This window comes from Anguilla anguilla, chromosome 1, assembly GCF_013347855.1.
Source record: "Anguilla anguilla isolate fAngAng1 chromosome 1, fAngAng1.pri, whole genome shotgun sequence".
In the NCBI taxonomy this organism is placed as follows: domain Eukaryota; kingdom Metazoa; phylum Chordata; class Actinopteri; order Anguilliformes; family Anguillidae; genus Anguilla; species Anguilla anguilla.
The window spans coordinates 57,423,155-57,440,436 of record NC_049201.1 but is presented as its reverse complement, the minus strand read 5'-3'; the positions used below and the strand labels follow the sequence as shown (position 1 = coordinate 57,440,436).

The following is a 17,282-nucleotide window of genomic DNA, read 5'->3' as shown; positions in this document are numbered from 1 at the left end:
TTTTTGTGACTTAGGCTGATGCCAATAGCCTGTTATCCCTGCATTAGTGCTACTTGTACAAAAAACTAGAAGATAGTACATTTCTGTTATGTTTCTTTTAAGAGGGGCAAATCGACTTTTATTTCGCTGAATCATTTTATCCATGAGGATTGTTCTGTATTAATGCAAGCCAGCTTTGTAATTTAAGTAATTATTCCCATATATCACATATGCGTTGTTTATATATTCTTATATATTGTTGTAGATCTGTTATAAGCATTCAAAGACGTGTAACATATTTAATATATTATTTTAATTGCATTAATGAAGGTGTTATTCTTTGACTTGATTTTTAATTTTTTTTAATTACTTTTTGGCAAAAATAGATTATACCACTGATTGTTGAAGTACATAAGCCATTTTGGTAAATTGAAACAAAGCCTTTTAACAATGTTAAATTGAGCTGACACCTCACATTGAGAGAATCAGTAGGCTGATTCACACAACAAATGAATGATGAACTGAGGAATGCAGTAGGACTCATGGGTGAACTGAGCAACCTTTCTGTCTTTCCAGAAGTAGTGCATGAACAAACAAGCAAAATGAAGAACACTTAAAAGAAGTAAGTGAAAACTAAAGTTCCTATTATTTTTTCAAAACAGTATTTTTTAGTTGATTATCAGATTCAGGCAGTAGAGTTTATACAGAATTGTATACATTTAATTGTTTCTGTTACTTGATATCCACATATTCTTGTTTCTCTTGACAGAAGTTCCATCTAGTCCCTCCACTGACACCATAAAGCCCCATCCCAAACAGTACATTTTTCATTCTTGTGATTTTTCGGTGAAGTCTTCTCAGACTTGCTTGATATTTGTGGGGTAACAGTTTTTTAAATTATATATATATATATATATATATATATATATATATATATATATATATATATATCTTTAAAAGGCATCTTTGGTCATACTGATCTCTGGCCCCCAACGGTTTTGTGTTCTGTGTCTCATCAGGGGTAGTTTAGATGCTTGTAAAAATGAGATACCATGACACCACCTTTTTATGCCTGTTGATGGGAGGGGGAGAAAAACGGACCGTCTGCATGACTCTAATCGACCCAAGAATGTTTCGTTTGATGTTTATGGAGGGGGGAAGAGAACAGATAACATTCCTATGGTCACACAGGGCAAGGTTGCCAGATCAAATTATATAGTCTGTTTCTCAAAGGCAGTAATAAAAAAAACAGATATCCAACACACTCGGATATAATACTGCATGGTTAGATCTTTGTAATTGGCTGGGTAATTAAAGTATATTCTGAAGTGTTGGTTAGCATGCAGCTCTTAGATTTTTACAGATATCCTTATATGGATAAGATCCTGAAAGCAATCAGAACTCACTGTATTCTGACTGTATGTTTTGCATTGAGATCATCATCTAACTTTCATTAATCCCTCTTTTCTCCCTCTGCACAGAAAATCTGGCATTGAGGGGGAAAGCGACTCAATCAACTTTATATGGTACTGGATTTGCTCTCAATGCCATTGATGGAAACCGTGATGGTGATTATTTTCATGGGTCTTGCACCCACACTAAAGCTCCATCTAATCCCTGGTGGACAGTGGACCTGAGGAGGAGGTACAGAGTCATGTTGGTGACTGTCACAAGCGACTCAATCAACTTTATATGGTACTGGATTTGCTCTCAATGCCATTGATGGAAACCGTGATGGTGATTATTTTCATGGGTCTTGCACCCACACTAAAGCTCCATGTAATCTCTGGTGGAGAGTGGACCTGAGGGGGATGTACAGAGTCATGTCGGTGACTGTCACAAACAGACAGGACTGCTGTTCTGAAAGAATCAATGGAGCTGAGATCAGCATTGGGAACTCTCTGAAAAACAATGGCAACAGCAACCCCATGTAAGGCATCTAGCTTCTGTTTGATTGATGAAGGATGTCCAGGCATAGATAAAATATCATACAATTAAGTTCACACTTTCTGGTATTGAGATGCTGTATTAAATTTTTTAAAAACGAACATTTAATCCATCTGAAGGCAGACAAAACATCTTGTGTTTCATCTTCTGCATATTGTATGAAACTCTTGGAATTCCTAATAACTGCCCCTTGCATACTTTGTTTCCTCATATAGGTGTGCTAAGATATCCTCAATACCAGCAGGGGATACCATCACCTTTCAGTGTAAAGAAATGGAGGGCCGCTACGTCAATATTTTTCTCCCAGGAAGAGAAAAATACCTGACTCTGTGTGAGGTGGAGGTACATGGCATTGCTGCAAAATCACCTCAGGAAGAACAGAGCCTTTCCCTTGTAGAAAGCGTGGTGATGAGGAGAGGGAAGTTATATTTTTCTGTTAGAATGCCAAGCCAATGGCAACACAAGCGATTCAAGAAGCGCAACTAAATATTGATGTCTGAAACATAGTAAATGGTGCCATTTTTAATTGAACAGAAAAAATGTCTGTGTCCGAAATTGCAATACAATGGTCAGCTTCAGGTACTGCCTAATAGCCTAGCAGGTCAAAAATAAAATGAATTTACCAATGCAATACTTTCTTTACCTAGTTATTTACAAAATGACATTTGCACTTTTTAAGCAGGTTGGGTGGAATAGGCACTGGGTGCAGTGTGGTTTTAACAGATGTAAGTGGTCTGAACAATACACCAGCAGAAGCCTGTTCTTGAAGAAAAAAACAATCATGCACTGGCTTACCATGGACATTTATATGGTGCAGTTATAAAATAAACTTTAATGTATTGCAGACATTCACACATAGATCCTACTGCATATGTGTTCTTACATCACACTTTCATCTCATTACACATCAAAACCCTACCTAGCTGCAACATGTGCCATGTACATTTTGTATATTGCATCATTAGAATAGCATTTGATGGACACACATCATATGTATTCATACCAGAACTTGCACACTGCATTTGCTATCTGCATTAGTATTCTCAAATTAAGGCCCTGACGTTCTCTTTCCATCACAACACACTGCTACCCACATGAAATCTCATAGTATAGAGTCAGAGCCGAGACAGTTGGATTCAGCTCTTCTTCAAAGAGGCAGCATTTCAACTGAATACCACTTCAGCATAGCAGACATCTGGAATGATCAAGGATATATTACATCAGTCAGATACAAGAAAGCTTTACCAAAGTACAAAATGATTGTTTGCCTCAGCATTCTGGACAGTACATTGACATAAATACGGAAGTGTAGTATAATGGCTAAGGAGTTGGTCTTGTAACCTAAAGGTTGCAGGTTTGATTCCCCAGTAGGACATTGCCATTGTACCCTTCAGCAAGGTACTCAACCTGCATTGCTACATATCCAGCTGTATAATTGGATACAATGTAAATCGCTCTGGAGCGTCTGCTAAATGCCTGTAATGTAATGTAATAAATAGGTTAATTTGATTAATTAAATTCACTCATCAAATAATATGCTAAAGACCAAGTAGTGAGAACAGAACCCCAATGCTGTCAGAGAAGTTTTTTTTTTTTAAATCCCATCACCACACCCTCCCCCCTTCAGAGGACTACTTTATTGAACTTTATTATTAATAATAATATTTTAAAAATAAATAAATAATAAAATAATAATAATAATAATAATAATTATTATTATTATTATTGTTATTTAATTAGAAATAGCACACGTAGATATATAAAATGACACAGTCCCTACTACTTCAACCTTCATTTGCTATCCGACCCACCCTTGCCCAACATATAAAACAAGAAACATCAACTGTAACATCAGACATTAAATTAAAGCCTAAACAATAATATGAAAACAGTTAATGTTTGTACCTTTCAGTGATCCTATCCTCAATAGGATACACTTAACGTAGTTAGGTTTAAAACCTGACAGTTTAGAACAGGTAACAGTCTAAGTTACTTGTTAACGCTCGTAACGATGAGAGGTATGGGCTTAGTGGAATGTTAGTATCACCTGCATACATAGATACTTTTGCATTTATGCCATAAGTTATGCTCCCCAGGAAGTGATTGCTGAGGGTATTGTCCCAAGGAAGTTTTTTTTTTCTTCTTCGTAGGTTTCATGCAGTAAGCATAATATATTTTGAATGATGTTAGCATACTGTCAGTGTCTCCCATTACTCTTTTACACAGCATTCCTTTAAAAGGAAAATAGGAAGAGAAATAATAGAAAGTGTTCGCTTACCTTTGTCTTGATCTTTAATCGTAGGCAGCACCAGATCTGTGTAATATAAACCACATTACAGGGAATTACAACTCTGCCTTATATTATTCCTTTACATCATTAAAAAAGGCAATGTTTATTATCAAGACTGTATTGACTGTATTAACTGTCTGAAATGGTTGTTGCAAAATTTTCTGAACTGTATACAAGTGCTGTTACCTTACATCACTGGAAACACTTACCATTTGTGATGTTCTTCAAATTAATTTCAGCATATACTATCCCTGTATCATCTCCTAGAGGAAATAAAAATGACAGACCAGGGGAAGGAGCATGATGGTAATGTCAGCCTAAATCTCTCATTTTAGTTCTTACCATGATCTTTTCAGTATCTTTATTGTAAACAAAATACTGTGGATCATTTTATGAGGGAGAATGTACTCAGTTATTTCAAAGCTATTAACATATTAAGGTATTTCTAAGTCTGGAGCTGTTAACAAGGGAAAGATTGAGGGACAGAAGGATAGAACATAGCCTCTGAGCTGTGAACACACTCAGATCTTCATTAGAGTGATTATGAATGCGATTGCACGAGGCTCAGAAAGGTAATTCAGGGCTACTGGGTGGTTCATTCTATTAAGACACCCAGTCCAGGTATTGAGGGATTCGGTCAACAGGTTGACCATGTCTCATTTCACACCAGTGTCCTCCTCTGATCAATCAGGTGCCTGACTCTGACTCATCATTGTGCTCTCCTGAATTGAAGGAGGAGATTGCAATGATGATCTTGGCTTATGTGTACAATCAGGCATTCCAAATTGAACGAAGGGGAGAAATCCATCCAGTTTTGCTGAATTTTAGTGGTTCTATAATTGAAAATGGAATGGGTGCTACAGGCTTTGCACCAGATTGACTGGTCTGAAATTCTCAGGTCAGCTAGCAAAATAGCATTCAGATCAAAACTGACCCTTAAGGGTAATTTGGTTGTAAGCAAGATAAACCATGGCACACAATAATAAAATAAAAGACATGGAAATGAATTAAACTGAAAATCAGTCAGTTAAAATGCAATGCTTTTTCATACACCATGCTACAGTATGTATAAAATGTACTCTATATATTTCATAAAGTTAATCACAACAATATCTAGTTACAATGTTATATACATGGGGGTATTTTTTATGATGTGATATTAGATGTCATTATATGATTTGGTTTGTCGATATTACTGCATCATTTAATGCAGTGTATGAGTTTACTATTATTGATTAGATTCTCTTGAAGTACCACAGAAAATGTTTTGCTAGAGTTGGTAGCTCATATAATTGCTTTTATGAGGTTGATTTATTCTGTTAATACATATACCACCAAAATTTGTTTTGGGATGAGGGAACTGGAGGAAACATACCTTCGGGTGGTTGACTGTGAGCTTCCTCTTTATGCTTGTTCCTAAAGAACAAATTTTTACTAACCCCATTTTTAAGCAGGTAAAAGAGAAATGAATTATTTCAAGTAAAACAAAAAAGACCAGAAAAGAAAGTTAGTAAAGAAGCGTCCAAATGCACATTAGAAAACAAACAGAACACTTTAATATTTTCTCAAAAGCATTTCACTCCACACAAAAAACAAAAAGAAAAAACACATTAATACATCCATATGAGGCTCCTCAGGTGAGGAGAAGTCTGATATGGTGACGTGTCCACAGATTAATGTTTTTAATCTACAGGACATGGATTATTTTTGCGTCACTTTTGCCTTAGCTTTTTGGTATATAAAGCTATATGATAGGTACAGTATGCTACAAATATTACTGCCAGAAAATGTTCTGGACAAAAAGAGCACTCTATACGAAAATCTAACGGAAGACATTTTCTTTCCAATTTTTGATTTGGTGTGTTTTTTTAATTAATTAATTTTTTAATGAAAACTAACAGAACATGCTTGAGTTGTGCCACTAGACTCAGTCACTACACTCCAGGAATTTACAAATAAAGTTTGTAAACTTTTGGACACTTCCCCTTGTGCTTGTAAGTCCTTACTACCCACACCTTGATCCTGGTGCCACCCCTTGGGACGTACATACACAATTGACTTGTTAGCCTTAAATGGGCCATTGACAAATTGTGACCATGGCATGTTTTTACTTTCAATATTTAAAATACACTGTTTAAATTTATAGAGTTTTAAGTTATAGTTAGAAATATATTTTAAACAAATATTGTTTTCCAGAAAACAGCATGAGGTGCCTTTTAAGATTCGGAACACCATACCTGTGTCCAAAGCTGCAGGTTGGTACAGTTCCTTTGGAATCAGAAAGGGAAAAAGCAAGAAACGTCTTGTGAACCTTGTTCTGTGCACGTTCACGTTTCATCACAGATACAGATTGTTTCTTTGAAGAAGAACGGTTATTTGCATAAGAAAAGCATTCAAAATGATTTTTTAAAAATACAGTGACATCTTGAAATAATGCAGTGGGGTCGGTTCTAGTCATAGGTGATATAAGTGTGTGTGTGGGGGTGGGGGGGTGGGGGGCAGCAAACAAAAGGAACAAAATGGGATAATGGAAGGCATTGTGGTAATGCCAGTCCATTATCACTACCTCTGCAAACTAGGCTACACAACTACACAAAGGCTAGAGCTGGTCCTGAAGTGCAGATATCAAGTATTCACGCTGTTCATATTTAAAATGCATTTTATAATAAACCATGCTCAGAATGACCACATCGGTTCATTACAGTAATTCATTGCTGCACAGGTGTTTACATTATTTTAACATTCCAAGATGCCCTATGCAAGAGTAGCTTAACACAGGAGAAACTTTGTTTCTCAAGCTTTGCACCAGATTGACTGGTCTGAAATTCTCAGGTCAGCTAGCAAAATAGCATTCAGATCAAAACTGACCCTTAAGGGTAATTTGGTTGTAAGCAAGATAAACCATGGCACACAATAATAAAATAAAAGACATGGAAATGAATTAAACTGAAAATCAGTCAGTTAAAATGCAATGCTTTTTCATACACTATGCTACAGTATGTATAAAATGTACTCTATATATTTCATAAAGTTAATCACAACAATATCTAGTTACAATGTTATATACATGGGGGTATTTTTTATGATGTGATATTAGATGTCATTATATGATTTGGTTTGTCGATATTACTGCATCATTTAATGCAGTGTATGAGTTTACTATTATTGATTAGATTCTCTTGAAGTACCACAGAAAATGTTTTGCTAGAGTTGGTAGCTCATATAATTGCTTTTATGAGGTTGATTTATTCTGTTAATACATATACCACCAAAATTTGTTTTGGGATGAGGGAACTGGAGGAAACATACCTTCGGGTGGTTGACTGTGAGCTTCCTCTTTATGCTTGTTCCTAAAGAACAAATTTTTACTAACCCCATTTTTAAGCAGGTAAAAGAGAAATGAATTATTTCAAGTAAAACAAAAAAGACCAGAAAAGAAAGTTAGTAAAGAAGCGTCCAAATGCACATTAGAAAACAAACAGAACACTTTAATATTTTCTCAAAAGCATTTCACTCCACACAAAAAAACAAAAAGAAAAAACACATTAATACATCCATATGAGGCTCCTCAGGTGAGGAGAAGTCTGATATGGTGACGTGTCCACAGATTAATGTTTTTAATCTACAGGACATGGATTATTTTTGCGTCACTTTTGCCTTAGCTTTTTGGTATATAAAGCTATATGATAGGTACAGTATGCTACAAATATTACTGCCAGAAAATGTTCTGGACAAAAAGAGCACTCTATACGAAAATCTAACGGAAGACATTTTCTTTCCAATTTTTGATTTGGTGTGTTTTTTTAATTAATTAATTTTTTAATGAAAACTAACAGAACATGCTTGAGTTGTGCCACTAGACTCAGTCACTACACTCCAGGAATTTACAAATAAAGTTTGTAAACTTTTTGGACACTTCCCCTTGTGCTTGTAAGTCCTTACTACCCACACCTTGATCCTGGTGCCACCCCTTGGGACGTACATACACAATTGACTTGTTAGCCTTAAATGGGCCATTGACAAATTGTGACCATGGCATGTTTTTACTTTCAATATTTAAAATACACTGTTTAAATTTATAGAGTTTTAAGTTATAGTTAGAAATATATTTTAAACAAATATTGTTTTCCAGAAAACAGTATGAGGTGCCTTTTAAGATTCGGAACACCATACCTGTGTCCAAAGCTGCAGGTTGGTACAGTTCCTTTGGAATCAGAAAGGGAAAAAGCAAGAAACGTCTTGTGAACCTTGTTCTGTGCACGTTCACGTTTCATCACAGATACAGATTGTTGCTTTGAAGAAGAACGGTTATTTGCATAAGAAAAGCATTCAAAATGATTTTTTAAAAATACAGTGACATCTTGAAATAATGCAGTGGGGTCGGTTCTAGTCATAGGTGATATAAGTGTGTGTGTGGGGGTGGGGGGGTGGGGGGCAGCAAACAAAAGGAACAAAATGGGATAATGGAAGGCATTGTGGTAATGCCAGTCCATTATCACTACCTCTGCAAACTAGGCTACACAACTACACAAAGGCTAGAGCTGGTCCTGAAGTGCAGATATCAAGTATTCACGCTGTTCATATTTAAAATGCATTTTATAATAAACCATGCTCAGAATGACCACATCGGTTCATTACAGTAATTCATTGCTGCACAGGTGTTTACATTATTTTAACATTCCAAGATGCCCTATGCAAGAGTAGCTTAACACAGGAGAAACTTTGTTTCTCAAGCTTTGCACCAGATTGACTGGTCTGAAATTCTCAGGTCAGCTAGCAAAATAGCATTCAGATCAAAACTGACCCTTAAGGGTAATTTGGTTGTAAGCAAGATAAACCATGGCACACAATAATAAAATAAAAGACATGGAAATGAATTAAACTGAAAATCAGTCAGTTAAAATGCAATGCTTTTTCATACACTATGCTACAGTATGTATAAAATGTACTCTATATATTTCATAAAGTTAATCACAACAATATCTAGTTACAATGTTATATACATGGGGGTATTTTTTATGATGTGATATTAGATGTCATTATATGATTTGGTTTGTCGATATTACTGCATCATTTAATGCAGTGTATGAGTTTACTATTATTGATTAGATTCTCTTGAAGTACCACAGAAAATGTTTTGCTAGAGTTGGTAGCTCATATAATTGCTTTTATGAGGTTGATTTATTCTGTTAATACATATACCACCAAAATTTGTTTTGGGATGAGGGAACTGGAGGAAACATACCTTCGGGTGGTTGACTGTGAGCTTCCTCTTTATGCTTGTTCCTAAAGAACAAATTTTTACTAACCCCATTTTTAAGCAGGTAAAAGAGAAATGAATTATTTCAAGTAAAACAAAAAAGACCAGAAAAGAAAGTTAGTAAAGAAGCGTCCAAATGCACATTAGAAAACAAACAGAACACTTTAATATTTTCTCAAAAGCATTTCACTCCACACAAAAAAACAAAAAGAAAAAACACATTAATACATCCATATGAGGCTCCTCAGGTGAGGAGAAGTCTGATATGGTGACGTGTCCACAGATTAATGTTTTTAATCTACAGGACATGGATTATTTTTGCGTCACTTTTGCCTTAGCTTTTTGGTATATAAAGCTATATGATAGGTACAGTATGCTACAAATATTACTGCCAGAAAATGTTCTGGACAAAAAGAGCACTCTATACGAAAATCTAACGGAAGACATTTTCTTTCCAATTTTTGATTTGGTGTGTTTTTTTAATTAATTAATTTTTTAATGAAAACTAACAGAACATGCTTGAGTTGTGCCACTAGACTCAGTCACTACACTCCAGGAATTTACAAATAAAGTTTGTAAACTTTTTGGACACTTCCCCTTGTGCTTGTAAGTCCTTACTACCCACACCTTGATCCTGGTGCCACCCCTTGGGACGTACATACACAATTGACTTGTTAGCCTTAAATGGGCCATTGACAAATTGTGACCATGGCATGTTTTTACTTTCAATATTTAAAATACACTGTTTAAATTTATAGAGTTTTAAGTTATAGTTAGAAATATATTTTAAACAAATATTGTTTTCCAGAAAACAGTATGAGGTGCCTTTTAAGATTCGGAACACCATACCTGTGTCCAAAGCTGCAGGTTGGTACAGTTCCTTTGGAATCAGAAAGGGAAAAAGCAAGAAACGTCTTGTGAACCTTGTTCTGTGCACGTTCACGTTTCATCACAGATACAGATTGTTGCTTTGAAGAAGAACGGTTATTTGCATAAGAAAAGCATTCAAAATGATTTTTTAAAAATACAGTGACATCTTGAAATAATGCAGTGGGGTCGGTTCTAGTCATAGGTGATTTAAGTGTGTGTGTGGGGGTGGGGGGGTGGGGGGCAGCAAACAAAAGGAACAAAATGGGATAATGGAAGGCATTGTGGTAATGCCAGTCCATTATCACTACCTCTGCAAACTAGGCTACACAACTACACAAAGGCTAGAGCTGGTCCTGAAGTGCAGATATCAAGTATTCACGCTGTTCATATTTAAAATGCATTTTATAATAAACCATGCTCAGAATGACCACATCGGTTCATTACAGTAATTCATTGCTGCACAGGTGTTTACATTATTTTAACATTCCAAGATGCCCTATGCAAGAGTAGCTTAACACAGGAGAAACTTTGTTTCTCAAGCATACCATACTATTAGGCTTCAGACACTCACCTCTCTGCTTGAGCCAAAGCGCGAAGAGCATCAGACCCAGTAGGAGCATGGCACCAGGGATGCACAGGGCCAAGGTAAGGGCTGACGGCCCCTGATGCACGGAGAAGACCCGCTCCGCTGTGCCAAGCTGGTTTGTGGCTCGGCACACATACGTGTCACGTGAAGTGAAAGGGATGCGAACCACGATCCGGAAGGGATTGGTATCTGATGAAACAGGTATCAAGCCCGGTATCGCCAGGCCTGCTGGAGAGTGGTAGATTAGGTTAGGGCGTGGGCTCCCTTCAGCCACACATTCCAGGCTGACATTGCTGGGTGGAGGTCCTGGCACCAGGGTGAGGTTGAGGATCTCAGGCAGAGCTGGAGGAGAGGAAAAAATTCCCATCACATCTTCACCCTGGTGGTTTATTTCCCACCTCCTCTGTGTTACATTAAATAGCCCTTGGTCTATGGTATACTAGTCTAGACATTGAAAACATACCATCATATTTTCCATTTGAAATATATTTATGGTAATGTATGTCATCTGGAAATGAACCATGTGGAAAAAAGTCACCAACAATCAAGAGCCCAGATTTTCATTGCCTTAAAAAGGACCCATGTGCTACTATTACAGGCAGTGTGGTGCAAATAAAAATCAAACAACGTGACAATGTAGTTCCAAGTGCTAATCTAGCATCTACAGATGGCATATACATTGGTAGGTTGATTCGTAATCACACGCGAGACGGCTTAAATTCGACCCTCACCAGAGATTTGGAGCCAGGTTCCTGTTCTGTTCTGGTACATGGCTCTTCTACTCTTGTCCAGCTCCACTCTACAATAGTACCTTTTGACATCAGTGAGCTCCAGCCCCCGTATGAGGAGCGACAGGTTCCTGTCTTGTGGGTTCCCCTGCAGAGAGTAACGGTTTGGCACCTTGGGGTCTGAACAATGCTCATACCTCCCTTCAGTGCTGTTCATCACACTGCACTGGAAAATGGTATGCCCATTAAATTGTCCCGTTATCCATTTTACAAGAATCTCCCCTGTGAAAAAGTGCTGTTGTGGGTGAGTAAAAGTGCATGGTAGAATGGCATTCTGTCCCTTAGTACCATTCACCTGAGCTGGGACAGACATAGACCACTCCACAGCACGGCAACCTGGAGCAGTTGAGGAGAGAAACGGGTTTGTAAGAGTTAAGAAGCGAGCCAAAGTATGTGGTACATGGAGAGAGTGTGCTTGAGCTACACTAGATTCACTGAAGCATGCCAAGTCTAATAGGCATTTGCAACTACAAAAAAATTGTGTCAACATCAGATGCCTTTCTATGAAGGTCTCATGGCTATAGGCTATAATACCAGCTAACAATCATGTTTTAAGGAAGTATCTAGTAGGAGTCAGATTTGTAGAATGACATAGAATATCACATGCATGCACACGCACACACACACACACACACACACACACACACGCATACATACACACACACACACGCACACACATTTGTCTTTCACAAGAGGAGCTGATATCTAAAAATTCTACTGAGACACACTGTCCTTTCTTTGAAAAACTGCTTTCTCATTGACCCTTGGTCACATTAATAACTGCCCTTATTGGAAGACCTGTGAGATGACGGTGAAGCAGCAGCACTTCATTGAAGGCAGCTTACCTATAATGCAGCAGAGAAGAAGGAGGCACAGCACCCAGTGAGACATTTTCAGTATGCTGTATGCTCATGGTTCTGAAAGAGAAGAAAGAGCACCAGTTGAGAAATCAGGAAACTGCATTGGGCAACCATCTACCAACTAAAATAGATTTTCTCTGATTTGTCAGAAAAAGAGCATAAATGTTGTCTCTCCAATAGACATGTTAATTTTCAGAACTTTCTGCATTCATGAAAAAGGATGCCAATCTAGATCAGTTAGGCTTGTCGGTAAAAAAGCATTTCAGGAAAACAAATAGAAACAAATCAAGCCTGTACATTTCTCAACAATGTTACACTTAAAATAGACGCAGTGGTTCTCAAGAGGCTATTAATTAAATAAGCAATAGTCTGTATTTTAGTCAATGAGTCAATGCCTACTGTATGTACTACAGTGTGTACAACAGTCCTTGAATTTGTGTGCACTGTGGTTAGGCACACAGTTTGGAAGATAATAATGAACAGCAAAATTCATATAAAATAGAACAATGTAATATAAAAATGTGTGAACTCATTTCTGTTCTCAAATCATTTCTCATCAGTTCTTTCCTCATGTTTTTATTGACAAGACAATCTTGTGCGTCAGAGCCATCCTTGGCAGTCTTCTGCTGTGATTGCCTCACAGACTAGACTGTATTTGTTGCATCAGTGAGGCACATTTTCTCATGGGGTGGTGATCATAAACTTTTCATCTCCATACAGAGATGAAATGACATCGAATACGCAGAGCTAATTGGGTCAGGAAACTCTTGTTGCCACTGACCAATGGTCAGCCTCAGAGGAGTATTACCTAGCTGAATATGACATAAATTTAAACATCTTTTTATCATTTGAACATGGCTCATTTTTAGTAGCCCAAAGCATTGCACAGCGTGCAAATAAATTTCAAAGGCTTTCAACCATAAACCTTTTCATGTAATATAATGAAGAACAGAACATGGTCACTTACCTATCCTCATTTGTGTATTTTCCCATTATTGATGCTACAGTGGATCGGTTCAAATTGGGGTGCACCATCTGGCCAGCTTCCCTCATTGAAAGACTGATTTATTCCATGGTCTACAACTGTGAGTCTAATTTCATTTGACACTTTGACTCCATTTTCCACATTCATCTGGCTGGTGTACCACTAGACATACAGACTGCCCTTCCTCACTGGGCTCCATGTTGTGCTGCTCCTCTTCCTCTCTGCTGGCATTCTCTTCTGTTTGCCTCCATTTCTCAACAACACCAACTCATTGGTGCTCTCTTTCATAGCTGATTATGGACTGTTGGATGGATTGTTGATCTGACAATTGTTTCGCTTCATATTGTTATCATCTGCTGTCACCAAGTCAAGTCAGTTTATTTGGGTGGGACTTGATTTTTGTATCATGTGTTAAGTCTTGTGTTTACAGTTGTGAAAAATGTTTCTCATTTGTATTTTGAGTGAAAGCAACATAAATGACAAAAATAGATAGTGTTTTGTTGATTTAGGTTCATGTGTTGACATGTTAGACTATAGTTTCAATGAAAGTGTAAATAAATAGAAAAAAATCCTGCCGTAAGCAGTTAATACTGTTTAAAACTGTAGAGACAATAAAAACATTAAGAAATGAGACTCAGCGTCTGTATGTAAGAATTAAGTAGATGTGTCCAAAAAAGGGATTAAAAGTCGACCAAAAGTACTATTTATTTCAAGTATTGTTATTGGTGACTGATCACTCAGTAACTGAATGATGGAAGAGAACTGCTCTGCAAATGAGTGTCAGTATTATGATATATAATACATAATATATAATATATAAGTATAACAGTAAGGAACAAGGAACATCTCCTCTGAGGAAATATTAAGTACAAAAGTGTGTGCATGTATGTGCGTGTGTGTGCATGTGCGTGTGTGTGTGTGTGTGTGCATGAGCATGTGCGTGTGTGTATGAGCACATGTGTGTAATAATGTCAATGTAAGTAGCTGTGACAGAGCCTGGAACAGACATGATTTAGTGGCATGTGTCTGTGTGTGGTGCACGTGTGGATGAAGGATGGGAAAATATCAGGCCTGGTCACGTTGTTCGAGTGACAGTGAGTCAGGGCAGATGTGTCACAGTGCTCTGGTCTGGTCAGTCTCACGCCACCACACTAGGCTCAAAGGAAGAGCAGGAGCAGCATGGATTCTCAATACCTCTGCACCTTCCTATTCGTCCTACTCCTACACCCAGCAGGTGAGTGGAGCCACTTTCTTATTGCCGGACAAACTGATCTGCCAGTCCAACTAAAAGTAGGGATACTGAATTATAATTTCACTTGGACTTGAAGAAAATTGTGCCCAAACACTGTGGTATTTTTAAGGAATTTTCAATGGTGCATTGTGTCAAAATAAAGAAGGCTGGGTTGACTTTTATCGCTGTACAAATCAACAGGATATATGATGACATTGTTATAATAGCCTATTATAATATAAACACATTTAAATATACCTTTCATATGCACCAGACGTCATTTGCTGAGAGAGAGTTTGCACTGTTAGGTACTGGTATTAAAGGGGTAGTTCACCCAAAAATGAAATTAAGCCCCAATTAATGTTTCCATTTACTAAGAGTAAGTGCTATCTATTCATCTGGATAGTTTTGGATATGTTTATGAGTACCTATGTCACTACATATTTGGAAAGCGACATTGCTATTGAGTTTCATATTCCCCATTGAGGTCTGTTGTATCAGGGTGAGCTGCAGCAGATATCTAGTAAACTCATCAAATGCCAGCGTAACTATCAGGATGGACAGATAGCGCTCACGGCAAATGGAAACATAGCTATATTTCAGTTTTGGGTGAACGTCCCCTTTAAGTTCTTCTCACTCTGTGCTCTTCCACCTTTTTCAGCTGGGCATGATGATGGCTGGTCAATGAAGGTGCCTCCAGAGGTACGGGCGATAGAGGGGTACCCCGTAGTGCTGCCTTGCTCCTTCACCCATCCGCATCGCACACACCACTCCTCTATGTTAGTCATGTGGAGACTGGGTCACGGTTCGACTGCCACAGTGCTTTTCCAGTGTGCCAGCCACAACGACAGCCATCGTTGCCAGACGGTGCCTCACCAGGACCACCGCTACCGCCTGGAGGGTAACCCGCGTGAGCATGACCTGTCACTCAGGATTAACAACGTTGCCTTGCAAGACAACGGCCGCTATTTCTGTCGTGTTGAGTTGCCAGGCCACCCATATGCCAGCTTTGAGAACAAGATGGGCACACGCCTGAGGGTAGAAGGTACAGACAACTACAGTGCTTTTCAATGTACAAATATGCACAGATAAACTAAAACACTAGATTTATTATTGTTATGTATGTGTGTGTGTGTGTGTGTGTGTGCAGCTGGTCCACGGATCCTTGGGCTGTCAGTAGAGGGCACTGAAGAGTCAGGGTATAGGGCGCTATGCCGTGTCCAGGGATCCCCTCTTCCAGACATCCAATGGACTGGGCCTGGAGAGGCTCTGGAGGGTGCCCCGCTCTCTCCTGCTGCTCACGAGGCCCCTGCACAGCACCACACCTCCAGTCTTCTGCAGGACATCGTCCCTGGAGAACAGTACACATGTAGCGCCTCCAACCCCCTGGGGAAGGATCAGGCCACCCTCTACCTGCTGACCTCGACCCCTGTCCCGACTTCCTCTGGACCTACCCCAGTCCTGCTGCTACTCTCCTTTTCCCTGGGGACCAAGATGATATTGTTCCTGGGATGGGGTGCCTGGCTGGTCAGCGATGGGGCTTTATCTTCCTGGGTCAGCAGTGAGACCCAGTGAAACAAACACACGTGAATGTTCACAAACAGCCTAGTCGCTTGTCTCTTACTCCATACATATCTGGTTGTAACCTATAAAACTGTGCTTGCAGAAACAACTTAATCACATCGGCTTCAGTCATATGGAAGGGACAACGTATCATGTGACGGAGTTATTGTTACCCTCTTATTAATATTCCTTTCAACACAGCCATAGCACACATGCCACTGATTGATCTATTTCTTATCATCAATACTTGAGGCAAACATTAGGGATCATGTTGCCTGGATCAGTATGTTCATTTTGACATGACATGTCCTGCCCAATGGTAAATTACTGTAATATCAGATGTGTGCATGTAATGCATGCAGGTTAGCTGTGTTGGTAAGTTTAATTGCACAAGACTACAAAATTACTTCAGACTATGGAATAAGACCTATCAAAAAACCAGAATACAGATAATAACAAATTAAAGGGTAAAACTGGCAGTGTAATTACACTCTCAAGAGATAAAATATTTCAAAGGTAACCTTTATTTTGAAACACTCAATATTGCTGGTAATAAAGTTAAAATAGCTTAAAAACTGACTTAAAAACTACAACAACAGTTGACAACCAGCAAATGTTTTCTTTTCTGTTTCTTATCCAAGGAAATGCCTCCCTCAGAGGAATAAGTCAAGAAATATGATACAACTTATTCATTAAACAGAATGTTTTACTCTGAGAATAATTAATTTATTTCTTATTAAATTCTAATCTTACTAAAGCTCTTTGCTACAGGAAATATGCACTGCAAAGTAAGATTGATGCCAGGATTTCATTTGAAACATATTTTAAAAAGATTATATTCTTTAAAATTCTACCATAATACAAACACGGTGAATTTAAACATTCTGAACAGATTGAAATCAACAAAGGATGAGCGGAAAATA

General features: G+C 38.1%; 3 protein-coding genes across 12 annotated transcripts; 2 read left to right on the top strand and 1 right to left on the bottom strand.

The window, feature by feature from the left end:
- Positions 1-521: 521 nt before the first annotated feature.
- On the top strand, positions 522-2,412 carry LOC118229134 (fucolectin-like). Its single transcript, XM_035420866.1, has 4 exons — positions 522-525; positions 1,461-1,623; positions 1,658-1,909; positions 2,142-2,412. Exons 1-4 carry the CDS (start codon positions 522-524, stop codon positions 2,410-2,412), a joined length of 690 nt encoding a protein of 229 aa, XP_035276757.1.
- Positions 2,413-2,433: 21 nt separating this feature from the next.
- Positions 2,434-12,660, bottom strand: siglec15l (sialic acid binding Ig-like lectin 15, like). 10 transcript variants are annotated; one of them, XM_035383723.1, is made up of 12 exons: positions 12,566-12,660; positions 11,664-12,056; positions 10,918-11,274; positions 10,326-10,356; positions 9,462-9,520; positions 8,390-8,420; positions 7,526-7,584; positions 6,454-6,484; positions 5,592-5,650; positions 4,426-4,479; positions 4,205-4,240; positions 2,434-3,121 (listed from the first exon to the last, which is right to left on the bottom strand). In XM_035383723.1, exons 1-12 carry the CDS (start codon positions 12,609-12,611, stop codon positions 3,090-3,092), a joined length of 1,188 nt encoding a protein of 395 aa, XP_035239614.1. In that variant the 5' UTR covers positions 12,612-12,660; the 3' UTR covers positions 2,434-3,089. The 10 variants fall into 10 exon arrangements, with proteins under 10 accessions (XP_035239614.1, XP_035239631.1, XP_035239639.1 ...); XM_035383740.1 differs by having other exon boundaries at positions 5,592-5,632; XM_035383748.1 differs by having other exon boundaries at positions 7,526-7,566.
- A 927-nt stretch (positions 12,661-13,587) lies between these two features.
- si:dkey-11p23.7 (V-set and Ig domain-containing protein) lies at positions 13,588-16,774 on the top strand. Its single transcript, XM_035393360.1, has 3 exons — positions 13,588-14,799; positions 15,458-15,841; positions 15,947-16,774. The coding sequence occupies exons 1-3, from the start codon at positions 14,745-14,747 to the stop codon at positions 16,369-16,371; spliced, it is 864 nt and encodes a 287-aa protein (XP_035249251.1). The 5' UTR covers positions 13,588-14,744; the 3' UTR covers positions 16,372-16,774.
- The last annotated feature ends 508 nt before the right edge of the window (positions 16,775-17,282 follow it).

Excerpts from the sequence above, each read along its gene's own strand:
- si:dkey-11p23.7 (XM_035393360.1), top strand. The coding sequence starts at position 14,745 with ATGGATTCTCAATACCTCTGCACCTTCCTATTCGTCCTACTCCTACAC. Across the intron at positions 14,800-15,457 it reads CCTACTCCTACACCCAGCAG|CTGGGCATGATGATGGCTGG; the intron begins GTGAGTGGAGCC and ends CACCTTTTTCAG. Across the intron at positions 15,842-15,946 it reads CACACGCCTGAGGGTAGAAG|CTGGTCCACGGATCCTTGGG; the intron begins GTACAGACAACT and ends GTGTGTGTGCAG.
- LOC118229134 (XM_035420866.1), top strand. Across the intron at positions 1,624-1,657 it reads ACAGTGGACCTGAGGAGGAG|TCAATCAACTTTATATGGTA; the intron begins GTACAGAGTCAT and ends GTCACAAGCGAC. Across the intron at positions 1,910-2,141 it reads AATGGCAACAGCAACCCCAT|GTGTGCTAAGATATCCTCAA; the intron begins GTAAGGCATCTA and ends TTCCTCATATAG.
- siglec15l (XM_035383723.1), bottom strand. The coding sequence starts at position 12,611 with ATGTCTCACTGGGTGCTGTGCCTCCTTCTTCTCTGCTGCATTATAG. Across the intron at positions 5,651-6,453 it reads ACCTGCAGCTTTGGACACAG|TAAAAATTTGTTCTTTAGGA; the intron begins GTATGGTGTTCC and ends AAATGGGGTTAG. Across the intron at positions 4,241-4,425 it reads TTTGAAGAACATCACAAATG|ATCTGGTGCTGCCTACGATT; the intron begins GTAAGTGTTTCC and ends TATATTACACAG.